The 16,010-nt window shown below is 43.5% G+C and overlaps 1 protein-coding gene across 2 annotated transcripts in view; it reads right to left on the reverse strand.

Moving 5' to 3' along the window:
• HTRA3 (HtrA serine peptidase 3) overlaps positions 1-16,010 on the reverse strand; it is a 47,268-nt gene that overhangs the window by 14,715 nt on the left and 16,543 nt on the right. For both annotated transcript variants that reach the window (XM_006270329.4, XM_014607620.3), the window contains exons 2-6: positions 15,846-15,945; positions 13,641-13,863; positions 12,840-13,034; positions 4,877-4,909; positions 4,133-4,247 (exon numbers count right to left, since the gene is read on the reverse strand). In XM_006270329.4, coding sequence (XP_006270391.1) covers positions 4,133-4,247; positions 4,877-4,909; positions 12,840-13,034; positions 13,641-13,863; positions 15,846-15,945 — 666 coding nt within the window. The remainder of the gene's footprint in view (positions 1-4,132; positions 4,248-4,876; positions 4,910-12,839; positions 13,035-13,640; positions 13,864-15,845; positions 15,946-16,010) is intronic.

The raw sequence follows: 16,010 nt of genomic DNA on the forward strand, positions 1-16,010 counted from the left end.
TCAAACTTGAAAAATATTCCTACATGCCAAAAAATGCAAACACATTCCATAGCATCATGTCTATATCTGCTGAAATAAGATCAGTCCTTCTGGACTTTGCAATAGCAAGAATTTTTTTAAATACCTTTAAAAACAGCTCCATTTCCAAGGAAAATGCACGAGGTAAAACAGGTAAAGAAATGGTCCCTGCTCGGCTGAATGTACCATCTAACTTTGGAATGATGCCATGAGTGAGGGTCAGTAAACCAAGAGCATACACAGATGAAGGACAGCAGTGAAAACAAGATAAGATTGCTACCCGCTATGGTGCAATGGTTTGGATCATCCCTATCATCCTTTGTAGACTCTGCAGCAAAAGCATTTTTAAAATGGATGCAAATGGGGGAGAAAAGCAGTCTACATCTTATTCTCCACAGTCACTTCCTGTCTTGGTGCACTCTTTTCATTTCTTCAAGATACAAAAGAGAAGGGAAAGTCTCCTTGCATAATCTATTCCTAAACATATCTCGGGGTGAACTAATTCATCTACAATTCTCCTCTATCGCAGAGACCACCCTTCATCATCTAATTTATAAGATCTAATGTATGTCTATTCTTTGGGTCTCTCAGTTTACAAACAATAGAACTCACTGTTGCTTCCAAGAACTCGCCTTCACACCCCTAGTCTTTAAATATAATGAGCTCTCTCAGGCTGTCAGCCAAAACTGCTTGCCTCAGCTGTGTGTGGCCTGCCTCCGATTTATCCCAAACAGCTTAGACATCAAAAGAAGCCACAGTTTGGTGGCACCCAGAAGTCCATACAGAAGAATGGATCAGAGCTGTATCTTCTCAGTCCACCATATTACCAAATGCATATTCAAGCAGTTAATGAAATAGATAAATTACAGTTGAAATACAGATACATCCTTCCATACATTGTTCTTATAAAACCTAAACCATTTCTCTGACTTAAATGTATTTTATTTATTCCAATTCCAGCTCATTCCAATTCATTAATTATGTATGCTAAATTATTCATATAGCTATGAGCCTAACTTCTGTCAATTCTGTCAACGGGCATATTAAAGCTCTTGTACTTTTAATGAGCACATCAGTGATTTTTGGCCAAAGTTTCCCTTTCCTCTTACAGTTCTGTAGTTGGTTGGTCACCTCTGGGTGCTAGTAAAAGTAAATATAAAAATAATGGTTCATTCCTCTAGGTATTATAATGACATTATTATCTAGTAACACATGGTTATAAGGGCTAGAGCGGTAGCTCCAGAGACACGAATTTGAGCCCAGCTCCATTCAATCCAGTTTTAAATGGGTTCTTTGTCATTTGGCCTGGAAATCAAAGGCAAACAGACACGAAGTAGCCACATTGCTCTCTTGTGTGCTATTGGCTACAGAACCTGGTGCGCCTTAACCACACAAGCCCTGTGGGCCATTAGGCTCAGGAGGACCTTTGACCACAAGGATATAATTTATAACGTGTTTTAGGATACCTCAGGATAAAAGGGTTTCTATTTATTTTGTCGTTCCTCAGCGTTATATCTGGCATGGTGCTATATACTAGCATACAGTACAGTAATGTAACATTAGGGAAGGATGAAGCAGTGAAACAAGTTCCAGCCTGAGACTGAAGAGCTAAGTACAGATGTTCAAAAAGCCCCTGAAAGAAGTGCCTTAACTATTGCGCTTTACCTAAAACACTATAAGTTAGAGCACGAGGAAACCAAAGAGATGTTTGCTGTTCAGTGGGGGGCCTAAAGCCTCCTTACAGTAGCCACTGGAGTGCTCCTGCAAACCCCCCCCCCCAGCTCATGACAGTCAGCAGCAGCTGGGAGGGGGAGAGACCCCAGAACCCTTCCCCACCTGGCTGGGGCTGCTGCAGGGGGAGGAGAGACCTGGACCCCTCTCCCCACATCCCCCCCAGACAGGCTGCACTGTAGCATGGCCTAGCAGGGGCTGCTGCAGGGGGAGAGACCCCAGAGAGGGAGCCCTTCACTTGCAGCCCCCTTTGCTGGCACCAGAACCAGGCCAACTGCAGGGATAGAACGCCCCCTTGCCCGCCCGCCCCCTCACAAGGCTGCATGCTGGCTGGAGTCAGAGACTGTCACAGACTAGGGTGACAGGGAGCCACACAATGCTCATCTGCACTTAGGTGCCTAAAACCCTCATTTCAAAAATAGAGAAGCAATTATTCTTTCCTTCTCAAGAGTAAATGACACTGTAATGATGATGACCCTGACACCACCCTTTTAGGCAGGAACTTGGTGGCTACAGCCCTTTTTCAGCACATAGGAGACCTGAGTTTAGTGTCTGCCATGGGCTTGTGAGATTGAAACCTCTGTCACTTAATTGCTGTGAGAGTGCCTTAGCCATCTGACTATAGGCTGTTTTAGGTGCAAGCACCCTACACCTGCCACTATGCAGAAATGAATGCAAGATTCATGGGGCCAGAGAAAAAGGTGTGTGATGCTATAGCCCTGTGATTGGGTACATGAGTGATGATGAGAGCAGGGTTTTGCTCCTAGTGCTGCATTTTACATAAGCAGCCATTACAACATGGACCACAATGCAAGACATCCTTTTCTGCCCTAATCACCGGGCTACTGAGTTATACTCCATCTTGCTCCCGCTCTCTAGCCATGACACCCTGGGATACCTCAGGGTACTTTTAAGGGTGATGTGGGGCAACATATAATGTCACAGATGCAAACTTGATTCACAAGATAAACCCAGAGATTCAAATAGAAATCCATAGCTGTGGTTTATCTGAGTTCTTTGCAACAGAAAAACTGCTCTATTATTTTTCTGTAGTGACAAAAGAGCTGGCATTTTCTGAGAGATGCCGTGTCTCTATCCAGGGACATCTCAAGTCTGAAAAAGTTGAGAACCATGGCTCTAGCCCAATGAATCTTAAATACCTTTGTTCACAGTGGCACAGCTCTAAATGGAGAGTAAGTGGGCACCTTCTCCAGAATAACCTGTTATCAGATAATTGGGGCACTTTCTTGGCAGCCATGTGTTGTGTCTTCCAATCATCTCAGGCAGAGAAAGAAATTAAACACAGATTTCCCACTACCTGGGTAAGTACTCTGCCCAGTAGACCTAATGGGCAGAGTAGGTAAGCATCCAGAGAAACTGCTTCCCATTAGAATAGGTAAAAGGGCAGCAGCTCCTCCTCTGGCCATACTCTAAAACAAAAGGATGAACTCTGTCCAGTCTTATAAAAAAAGATCATGGGCATCTACTCTCCAAAGATATGTCAGGGCTATGGATATAAAGGGGTGTTTCTACACATGCTTCAGGAGGCGGTGGCGCTTTAATTAGAGTGGCTCCAAGAGCCGCTCTAATTAAAGTACCCAGCACACCACATGTATCAGCTTCCCTGTGCTGAAAAATGGTGGCGGGGGTGCTTTAGATAAAGCCTGTCAAATAAGCTTTAGTTAAAATGCCCCCACCACCATTTTTCAGTGTGGGGACAGTGATACATGCGACGTTGGAGTCTACTGGAGCACGGTAATTACCACACTCCATCAGATTCGATTAATCTATTACCATGCCCCATCACACTGTAATTCCAGACGCATGTGTATAGACACCCAAGGGTACTATGTAATCAGAGATTCCTCAACAGGGTATCTAAGAGGCAAGAGTAAAGACCCTGTATTCAGTGTTTCTTGCCTGGCTAGGTCTAGGCATCTACACTGTAACTACAGGCAGCTCTACCTCAGTGCTTTGGATTCTGCTTCCTGTGCACTGTTTAGGAAGCCTGGGCAAATTACACAGGCTTCTGGATTCCACTCTAGGGGCCAGATGCCTAAAAGCTGGTGACGCAGTACCCAAATTCTGGATGCTTATGGCATTTATGAGATCTAACCCTTAGTCTCTTTTTAGTGCCTCAGTTTTCCATCTGTAATTTGGGAATAATACATACTACTGGGAGATATGGTGGGAAAGGTATAGTAAATATTCTGAGGTGCTCGGATAGTATGATCATGTGGCCAGATAAATACAGGAGAAATTAAGAGTACTGTGCTCAGCTACTGGACTTCTTTTCTGAATAACACAAACCAAACTCCTAAGGATATTTTTAGTATCATTTATGATGGTATTTATTATAGTCAATGTTTCCGTTAGAATTTACCTTTATTTTGTTTGTCATGCGACTCTGTGAGGAACCGAGTGATGCGATCTGAAGGAATAGCAAAGGAAATTCCGGCAGTAACCTTTAGAGTGTTTATTCCAATCACTTCACCATCCTGTGGATAGAAGAGAGCTAATTACATTGTTCCTAATGGATTTAAAAATTAATCCATTTCCCTAAATTGTAATGCCACAGATTTACTTCTCAAGAGAGCAAATGTAGATCAGTTTATGAAAACCAGTCATTCTCTGAAGAAGTAGAATGCTTCTTTTGAGGAAGATAGTGTCTCCTCGTATCATAGATTTCAAGGGTGCTAAGAAAGATACCCCAAATGATTCTTCCCTTGATATCAAGATGTTTCTCTTGTCTCTAGTGGCAATTATTCAGACAGTAATACTTAAATTCTACCGGCAAAGAATGCACACTCATATTCAAACAGCAAATTTATATTCTAAACACGCCTGATAAATGCCTATCTGCATAACATTTGGGTTCCCAGTTACCTGACTTGCATTGGAAAGGGGAATTTTTCTAGGCATGTGGGGCATGTATGTGTTTCTTTTACAGGAAAATATATATGTGCCACTATTTGACAATTGAGTTGTTAGTCATTTTGCTTGAAAATGTGCCACTTTCATTATAAAAGATGTGGGGAGAGAGTCCTCCTTCACTGAGAACACAAAATACACTGTCTGTTCAGATCTACTCTCTTAAGCAAAAAAGAAGGAAAGCAACCACACTTACCAAATTAACAAGAGGTCCTCCAGAGTTCCCATACTGTAAATAAAAAAAATAAAAAAAATCAGAAAATGTTACAGTGGTGTTCTCCTTCAAGGAGTTAAAATTGTGTGAATGAATGTTTATTTCTTAGCATTAGAAGTAGGTGAGATGCTCCCTACGTGGCACCAAAGGACATAATGCACAGCATGGAGAGGCTTCAATTAAACAGCCTGGTCCTGCAAAGAAATCTAGGCAAGTGAGTCCTTATGATAATTTCACTGCAGAAGTGGGTCCTAGGTTGGGATTAAGATTAGGGAGAGTATTTAAGAGCATCTCTGACATATAAAAACATATTTTTCCTTATTGCTTTACAGTTTTAAATGCAAGTAATCAATGGTTGCATCTACACAAGCTGTTTTATAGCACATTAGACTAATCTAATGCGCAGTAAAGGATCACCATCTACACGTGCACAGTAATTATTATGCAGTATATTAGTCTAATGTGCCATTTTCTAGTACTTATAGATATAGGTACTAGAAAAACAGCACTTTAACTAATGCACCATACCACACAAGTAGACACAGACCAGGAACAAATTGCTCACCATCAGCCTAGGCAGCAGGGGGCCACAGGGGATAGGGAGAACTGTCCCAGCTTGGCAGGACACTGCCTGCCAGCCAACCACTGATCAGGAGGGGGCAAGGAGGCAGCTCTGGTCAGGTGCCAGTCTCCATGTGGCTGGGAGGTAGTTGTCCACCCAGCCAGAACAGCTCCTCCCACCCCACTCAGGGCCAGTCTGATCTCCCCCAGCTGGGACGGAGCTGTCCACTGAGCTAGGACAGCTTTGCCCCACCCTCTAGAATTCTGGGCTAAGCCCCCATGCCTGCTGCTAGCCCAGGGCTCAAACCCGGGGGAGCCTAGAGCCCCCCCCGGCTGCTACTGTGGGGAAGAGCAGGGCAGGAGCAGCCCTGGACTGGGCTGCTCCTGTGGGACTTCTTTTGCTCCTGGGGAGCACATGTAGACATGCGCTGAGGAGCACTTTAATGAGTTTGAATTTTCTGCACAGAAAATTCAGGCACAATAATTGCATATGTAGATGCACCCAATGTGTAGAAAATTACAGTAAAAACTCTGTTATCCAGCATCCCCTGGGAATGGGGGATGCCAGATAACAAAATATGCCAGTTAATTGAGCAGCCCCAGATGTCCTGCAAGCACCGTGGGACAGGGAGGCGGGCTCTGCACAGCCCCGCACAACTTCTTATGCCCCCGGGCCATGGGGGCTTGGCAGCGCAGGCTGCTTTGCCCCAGGCTGTGAGACTTCTGTGAAACTAGAAGTGCCACAGTGGGCACTTTGGTTTCACTTTTCCTTACAAGCCGGCATGCGGGTTAACAGGGCATGCCAGCTTGTAAGGTGCCGGTTACAGAGAGTTTACTGCATTATATTTCAATTAAATACTGATAAGCAGGTAATGCTTTGCACACAGAACATTTGTCAGGAAATAGTAGGGATGTCTAGGAGGTGTCTGGGCATTAAAAGATTACACTGACATTTTAAAATCAGTATTATTGGGTACCATGGAATAGGATACCATTGTTCAATTTTACCCTTCATCTGAGGACCACAAATAACTCTGCAAACGTTAATTAAGCTTTACAACGTATCTTTGTGAGGGACATTTGTAACATGTAGAGATTGCTTTACTAACCATCTCTGGAGTAAAATAAGGCAGCTATTTTGATTAAATAGCTTTGAATCTACTCAGTATCTGAAGATCTCCAAAGAAAGAAAAAAGCAATAACTTGGAAGCAAAAGGTATAGGGGTCTCCTGAACCTACACATTGGATCAATAAATATGCTTCTGAATCAGGCCAACTTTTCTGGTCAGCCTACCAAGGAGCCAAAAGCAGCAGCCTCCCACTCACACTAAATAAATATTAAGTGATGGAAGGCAGCAGTTTGCGCCATGTAAGCAGTTTACATTTTGATTACAGCAGGCAAACTGCTATTTGTTCTCAGAAAAAAAATTTAAATGACATTGGCATATTAAAATCTGCTTCAGTCTTCACAGCTATACTGATTCCTACTTCATGCGAAATCATTTTGCTTATTGTCTTGATGGGAAAAGATTGCCGTGTACAACTGAACAGCCCTGTTTAGGAGATGATTGCCCATCCCTTTTCTCCCCTCTCTCTCTCTCTTCCTGCCTCATCTCCTCTATCCCACATTGTCTCCCAAGGCAGCTGCACATTCCTGCTGGGAAGTCTTGGCCAAGCAGCAGAAAAGCAACAGACCAGAACAGCCCTCAGACTCCTCCCTTCCTCAGGAGGGAATGAGAGAGAAAATGAAGCAAGCTATGCCTGAAACCATCTTTGTATCTCACATTCTCATCTGTTAGAACAAATATCCCTAAATGGATTTTTTCCATTGATTTTCCTCCTTTAGTCTCGTATTAAATGATAATTTTTTCAGAGCAGTCAGGAAGTTTTGGCATGAAGGACTGTGCTTAAATTTGAAGTCAAGAAGCTCTTTATCTAATCCTGTTCTCTGCCCCCAAGCAATTCACTTAGGGTAAAATCTTCAAAAGTACCTGAGTACACTAATTGCAATAAGTCCTTAGCATTTGATCTCTTAAATCAGTTAGGTGCTTTTGAACATGTTATATGTATGCCATGCTAGTTCAAGACACTACAGACTTTCTACAGAAACTTAAAAACATAGACCACCTTCCCAGCAACACCCTCATAGCCCCCATGGACATTACCAGCCTATATACCAACATCGCACACCAAAATGGTATCCAAGCCTGCCTTACATATCTACAGGAACAAGATTACAACCCAGAATACAGACCCAAAGATACTACTGACCTTATACACTTCATCCTCACATGCAACAATTTCACTTTTAATAACCAACACTTCCTCCAGACAATGGGAACAGCTATGGGCACCAAAATGGCCCCACAGTATGCCAACCTTTTTATGAGCCACCTGGAAGAAGACTTCCTCAAGAACTGCACCATCAAACCCTTGCTATACTTGAGATATATCAATGACAGTTTCATCATTTGGACTGAAAACCTGCAATCTCTGATTGAGTTCCATCAGAAATTCAACAGTCACCATCCCTCCATCCGACTTTCTCTAGAATACTCCAGCACCAGCATCTCCTTTTTAGACACAATGATCAGTATCCAGAATGATAAAATACAGACCACGTTATACAAGAAACCCACAGACCAACATACACATCTGCACAGAACCAGCAGTAACCCTAAACACACCAAAAAACTGATATACCGCCAAGCCCTCAGATACCACCGCATTTGTACTGAAGAGAACACCCCGGATTGCCACCTCACCAATCTTAAATAGGCTTTCACCCAGCAAGGACACTCCTCCAGAGAAATAAATTGCATGTTTGAAAGATCCACCCAGATACTACGTGAAGAACTGCTGCAGTACAGATGAACCCCCCCCCCCACAAATCGCACACCGCTGGTTATGACATATTACCCCTCCCTCAAACCCGTACGGAAAATCCTCAAACAATTGCAACCCATACTAGAAAGAGACCCTATTCTTAAAGAGATCTCCCAGAGCCACCCATCCTAGCCTTCAAACAAGCATCGAACCTCACTAACCTCATCACCAGAAGCAAACTTCCTCAAGCCCAGAACACACCGAAAGGATCCAGACCGTGCCAGGACAAGAAATGCAAAACCTGCCCCCACATCTCCACCACCCCCACTATTACTACACCCCACAACAGAGCCATCAGCATTCCTGGATCTTACAGCTGCACCTCCAGAAATGTAATATACCTCATCCAATGCACCAAATGCCCTGATGGAAAATACATAGGAGAGACCAAACAACAACTGCGCACCAGAATGAACGCACACCGGAAATCTATTAAAGACAAGAATACCCAATTACCGGTGGGGGCACATTTCTCACAAGAAAACCACTCTCTCTCCAATCTCTCAGTCCTGATCCTCAAAGGAAACTTACAAAACACTTCCCCAAGACGAGCCTATGAACTCCACTTCATCGACCTCCTGGATACTAAAAATCATGGACTAAACATAGACATTGGATTTATGACACGTTATAACCTGATTGACAGCTGACTCCCCACGTCTCTCTCCACTATTCATCCCCCTTCTCTCTTCACCCCCCACCCAAGCCTGTCTCTCACCCATTGACTCCTCAGTCTACATTTTCACTGACTACCTGTCTTGTATGCATACCAGCCCAGCCGCTGGCTTCTTTACTTTTCATTCCATCCAGGAAGAGCACACACCAACTGCTGAAACTTCCTTAGCCTGACGAAGGGTTTTTGAACCCAAAAGCTTGCTTAACAATTGTTTTCCAACTATTTAAGTTGGTCTAATAAAAGATATCAGATTCACCCAAAGAACCTTGTCTGCCTATGCCATGCTAAGGGCACTTAAGATATAAGCACCCACATGGTAACGTTGGTTAATTCATGCTAAGTGCCCTCTTCAAGCAAGGATTAACTTTGGTCCGTGCTCATGTTAGGATATCTTCAGTCTGTTTCACAAACATAAAATGAGCAATTTACAGTCCTCTAGCATCTCAGGATGCACTACTCCCACACACTCACAGCAAGGATAGAGCCCAGGTTCCCTGTCTTCTCACACACATGCTCACATCCCTTCTCACCAACGCTGTACTGGCAAGTCAGAGCTGTGCAGGCAATAAATGTATTAAACCTTAACATGCAACTGCTTACAGCATATGCTTTGCCTTTAACACAGTTTAACATTCTACAGATTTAGTATCATCTACATGTACCATTAAACTTTACCCTAGCTATATATACACAAAAAAAAATCCTATATTATTTGTATTCATCTGCTTCACAAGGATATCAGAATTAATAAACATTAGAGAAGTGCTATGCACATGTAAAATGCTAAATATTCTTAATTTACTGTGCCAAATCCACTATCTGAACTCAATAAATAAATAATCCGGGGAATATATTTCTTTTACAGTTTTGGCAAACAAGCTGAACAACTTTTTTTCTCTGGGATATGTATGCTCAGCTTCCCTTAAAACTACTAAAAGCTTCATGCAAATATCTCAGGTTTTAATTTAGTCTTTTGGTTATCATCTGTAATTTCTCTTATGACAAAGGGTTTCATAGACATTAGGGCTGGAAGGGACCTTGGAAGATCATCAAGTCCAGCCCCCTGCCCCAGGAGCAGGAAGTCAGCTGGGCTCAAAGGATCCCAGCAAGATAGACATCCAAATATCTCTTTAAGGAGTCCAGAATAGGTGCTTGCACCACCTCTGGTGGCAGTGTGTTCCAGGCCTTGGGGGCTTGGATAGTGAAGAAGTTCTTCCTTATGGCCAGCCTGAAACTGTCTTGGAGACGTTTGTGACCATTTGACCTTGTAATCCCTTGGGGTGCTCTGGTGAACAGGCATTCCCCCGGATCCTGATGCACACCCTTTATATACTTATAGGCAGCCAGCAGGTCCCCACTTGAGCCTACACTTTTCCAGGCTGAAGAGTTCCATGGCTCTCAGCTTCTCATCGTAAGGCCTGTTCTCCTGCCCTCTGATCATGCATGTGGCTCTCCTCTGGACTCTCTCAAGCTTCTGCACATCCTTTTCAAATTGTGCAGCCCAGAATTGGATGCAGTACTCCAGCTGCGGCCTCACCAAGGCTGAGTACAGTGCGAGGATGACATCCTGGGATTTGCTTAAGAAGCATCTATGGGTCCAAGCCAGAGTTTTGCTCGCTTTACCAGCTACGACATCACATTGGTGGCTTATATTCATCTTGTGGTTAAATCATGACCCCCAAGTCCCTTTCGGCCATGGTGCTAGCAAGCGTAGCAGTGTCAAGCCTAAACATGCTGTGGATTTTTTTCCTCCCCAGAAGGTGGAATACCTTGCATTTTTCAGTGCTGAATGCCATCAGGTTTTGTCTGCCCATTTTCTAAGCCGCCTAGGTTGGCCTGGATCACCATCCTGTCCTCAGGTGTGGACACTTTACCCGAAAGTTTGATGTCATCGGCAAACTTGGCCAGTCTGCTTCCAACACCAAATGTCCATATCATTAATAAAACTGTTAAAGAGTATAGGTCCAAGGACAGATCCTCGGGGTACCCCACTGGTCATGGCGCACCACAATGATTCTCCTTCCATTGATTACCATTCTCTGAGTCCAACCTCGGAGCCAATTCCCTAGCCATCAGACTATGACACAGCCGAGGTCACAGTTGGCCAATTTTTACATGAGATGATCATGGGACACCAAATGGAAAGCTTTTTTAAAATCAAAATATATGATGTCACTCTCTTCTGCCTTGTCCAGGTGACATATCACCTGGCCATAAAAAGAGACAAGATGGATATGTCTTGCCTGACCAGCAACAAACCCATGCTGGCTATCCCTCAGGATGTTGCCTTCAGCCAGTTTGTCAAGAATGGTCGTTTTGATCATTTTTTCCAAGACCTTCCCCGGGATAGAGGTCAGGCTGATAGGCCTGTAGTTCCCCAGATCTACTTTCCTCCCTTTCTTGAAGATAGGCACCACATTGGCCTTCTTCCAATCTTCTACCTTCATATGCTATAACACTATAAAGGTGGTATTACAATGGCACCTCAGACCTGATAGATGTCTCCAGCATTACAGTAGGGCTGGATTTTCATTTGAGCCAAGCAATTGCACAAAACAGCAAGAGCCTCACTACATAGCACCTATAAAGGAAGGTAGGGTGGCACCTTAGAGCAGTGGTCCCCAACCGTTTTAAATAGGAAATCACCTTTGGCACTTAAAAGCAACTCATGATCTACTGTGCACTGCCACCCCTCAACTCCCTGTCCAGCAGGTAAGTCTGTAGGGAGGGATGGGGAGGGGCAGATCAAGGCACAGGGAAAAAAATTTATTTGGGGACGTGCCTCCCCAGCAGGTAAGTCCCACCCGGCCTGGGCCCTGATCAACTTACCCCTGCTCCTGCTTCTGCAGCACTGTCCCTCACCACGGGAGCCTCCATGTAGCCCCCACCCCTTCCCTCCCCCGTGAACTGACCTGCTGGGCTGGGGCATGTGCGTCCATGCACACGGGCACTCAGAGTCAATGTGAGGCTGAGGTGGGGGGCTAAAAGGCTCTGAGATCTACCTCAAGAGGCTCCAAGATCTGGGAGGCAGTTTGAATGTGCATCTCCTGCTTTCCAACTAAATGATTTAACTACCAGGTCACAGGCTAGCAACTGCTGAGGGAACCCTCCATCTGCCTATGAGGCAGGCAGTAGGTAAAGATTGAAGGATGAGGTGAATTAGCCAGAAGGGTGATGGCTCAGTGAGATAGGATGGTGCCCTGGAATATGCACCCACCTTGCTCTGGATTCTAGTCTGGGCCCCTGCTCCTAGCAGGTCAGAAACCTTCCTCCTGCTTTTTAACCAGTTACAGAAAGAATATTAGATGCAATATGCCATGGGCTGCCTAAGGGGAGGACTGGAGAGCGCTCTGGGTAATGCATAAACTGCAGCCTGGTGGCTAGAGCTCCTTGCTAAGAAGCAAGAGCATTAGATTCAAAGCTCCTCTGGCAGGGAAGGGGGTTGAGGCTTCGTCTACTTCACCCTGGGCAAGTGCTCTAACCACCTCTCGGCTGGAAAGTAGGAGTCCTCAGCCTCCATTTTACTTCCAGAAGGCGTGCATACAAAGCAATCCTATTCCCCCACAAGTGGAAATAGAAACTGAAACTGTGCATAGGTGCCAATGTCTGCAGTTGCACAGCTATGTAAATACTGCTTAGAAGGGGAAGAGGGAAAATGGAGTCTAGCCCTAACTAAGCTGTCATAAAGGAAAGGGTGCCATTTACTTGAAGAGAAGCCCTTATTTATTCAGTGGGATTCATCTTGCAGGCTATTCCCTGAAGAACAGGTGGAGTTTCAAGGTTCCAGGATCACAGCTCAATTCCTGACATGCCAGTACTTACATTAATAATGGCATCTGTCTGAACATAATCCATATCCGAGTCCCTCAGGCCCAGCTCCTTTCCATCTCGCTGAGCAGTGCTGACAATACCAGTTGTCACTGTGTTCTGAAGGGCAAATGGGCTCCCAATAGCCACGACAAACTCCCCAGGCCTCAGATCAGCTGAATGGCCCAGTAATAATACAGGCAGTTTTTTCTGTAAAAACATAAAGAAAGAAACCAAATGAATGCTTGTTTGTGGCTGAATACATGAGAACAAACTGCAAGTACTAATCCTGAACAGAAGGAACAGCTCCATTGTTCATCCACTGGATGAACAATTCTACCATGACACGTCGAGACAACACAAGCCAAACCAACTCCGTGTATTACCAGGCCTTGCCTCTTGCTGCTGTCTTTAAAATAAGAGGAAGCAGGACTCTGAGCCCAATGCATCCATTTTCCATGAGACCACTCCCCCATTGAGAGGGTGTGAATCTCATTGTAAGCCAGGTCCTATTCATATTGTGTACTCCTCAAATAGCAACCCTTTCCACTCTAAGGAAAGGTAGCAGGGTCTGGCTATCTCTTGGCTCTAATAAATGATCCATTTTTTTTCTAACCAAGGCTTGCAGCCCAGAGATGGCAAAATAATTTATTAATAAGATGTAAAATATTTCTAGACCAGTCCATTCTGGATGTTTTATCTCCAGATGTGCACTAAGGAATTTTTCAGAATATGTTCCAGCAAATGAGGCTGTACCTAAAACCCAGCTATACTGAGCTTACCAATCTCATTCATTCAATCACTAAAACTACTTACTTTAGGATGAATCTTTATTGTTGCTATGTCTGATTTCTTGTCAATGTCTTTGATTGTAGCTTCATAGGTATCTCCATTTTGTAGCTGCACTTTTAATTGCTGTCGCCCTGAAATAGCATTGCTGCTAGATACCACATGGGCATTGGTCACAATTAAACCTGAGTCTGACATAATAAATCCAGATCCACTGGACAGAGGGACATTTCGCCCAAATAGAGGGTGCCTATATCAGAAGCAAAAAACAAATCTCTCATAAATGAAGCTTGTAAGGAAATATAAAAAGAAACACAATGGTCATTCATAGAAGCTTATAAACATGAATCACCTTTCACTCCAATGAATCCCAAAACACACAATATATTTATTTATAAAAATTGTAAAAATTTGATTGTAAAATTTAACTTTGGATCAATAGTAATGAACATAATGCCAGGGATCCACAAACTAAGATTTATTGAAACTTGCTTGAGGGTAGTGGAATTATACATTTTTCTTGTTCTTCTCCATTTTTATTCCAAGGAAGATAGCTGGCAACAGATGAAGGGGAACCTGTCCATCTAACTCCTTTAGTCACTGCTGCTGTGCAAGAGAAAACCGAAGACTGGCGATAGAAACTTCCTCCAAAAACTGGAGCTACCAGCAACCAGTGGGAACTAACAGTAGGACTGGAGCCCCGAGTAGAAAAGGCATGTCCAGGGTAAAACAGGAGACGAGAACCTGGCAACTGAACAGCTTGTGTAGGGAAGAGCAGGAACAAGCAGCAGGGATTCGTGTATAAGGCAGTAGGAGAATGGACTAAGGGATGAAAAGTATGTCCAGGGGAAGGCACACAATGGGAAGTAAAAAAGAGTAAAACACATGGGGACTAAGAGTTGGAAAAGTGACAATAGTTTCACTTTAAAGTTAATTATACATTAGTTATGCCTTTTCCTTGTATCATACAATGAACATAGAAAGAGAGATCGTCTTAGAAAGTGGAGATGGGAAAGAAGATGGCCCACATGTCCACCTTTCTGCCAGAAGTGTGGTCCTTACTCTAAAATTATATGAATCCTCTGGTATATGCAGAAGTAATGAAGTGCAGCAACCCTTGAAACAGAACATCAAACACAGTAACCTGCAGGAAACTAATAGAGCCATAGATTTAAGGCCACATGAGCCTCATTCTGGACATCTAGCCTGACCTCTCACATAAGACAGGTCAGGCTGCACATGCTATAACACAGGCCATACACTTTTGCCAAGTTATTCCTGCATCAAGTCCATAACTTCTGTCTGAGCTGTAAAATATATTTTAGAAAGACATCTTAATATAAAGATTTGAAGTAATAGAGAATCCCAAAGCTTCCAATATTGTTTTAATGTTTAATTTCCCCGACTGTGACTATTTTCAGATTGCTTTTCACCTAAATGTATGTAGTTTTTTGATGGATCAAATCTTGTCATGCCTATGTTAGGTAGTTAAAAGGACTATATACATCAGAAACCTACTCCCCTGTCTGGTACTTACATTTTTCTAAGATAAATTAACTGAACTGAGGTCCTTAGTTTCTCAGTGCAAGTGAAATAAAAAGTAAGTTGATACAATTCTTTCAGATTAGCTTTTTTTGGTAATTTTACTAGAGGGTGAAGTGGTGCAGGGGCCAGCCCAAGCGTTGCAAACCCAGAAGTGGCAAGATCAAGGCCATAGCAGAAGCGCTTACAGCACAGCCTGTCAGATTCCAACAAATTTATGAATTCTGCTAAATAACTTGTCACAAGGACACAAAAGAAGGATGGTATCTTTACTATGCTCTAATGAGCAATGGCTCATATTCATCCATTTGAATTACTGGTTAATACCAAGATGCCTTCCTCTTGATCTGCTACTCTTCCATAATTTGGCTTAGATTAATTAACACTAGATGAACCACAATAATAAAGGAAGGACACAGATCCTACTCCCCAGTGACCAAGGCTTCACATTTGAAAATAAAGACCTCTCCAAGGCTTTGACATGGTTTGTCCAGCTGCAGGAGGTTTCTGTAATGTTTTCTGCAATTATTTAATTCTAAGCCAACTTGGACAGTCACGAGCTTCAGTCAAGACATTAGTCTGCTGTCATTTTACTTTGCTGCATAAGGAAGGACAAACGTGTTTGAAATCTTCCTGCCCCAACCTTCCCCCAGAGCAATGCAGTTAAACACAACCAATTTAAATAGTTACCTCAGGAAAAGCTCAATGTGCACAACTGCAGGCGCAATCTTTTCCACCACATCTGCAATGAAGTTAAACTTGTACCTTGGGCTGCTGGGCTGTAGGTGACCTATACTAGCAGAAAAAATTGGGTATGTTAATAAGAAAATACCCTTTTTACCACATAGGGAAGTT

The sequence above is a fragment of the Alligator mississippiensis genome, chromosome 2 (assembly GCF_030867095.1).
Source record: "Alligator mississippiensis isolate rAllMis1 chromosome 2, rAllMis1, whole genome shotgun sequence".
Taxonomy (NCBI): Eukaryota; Metazoa; Chordata; order Crocodylia; family Alligatoridae; genus Alligator; species Alligator mississippiensis.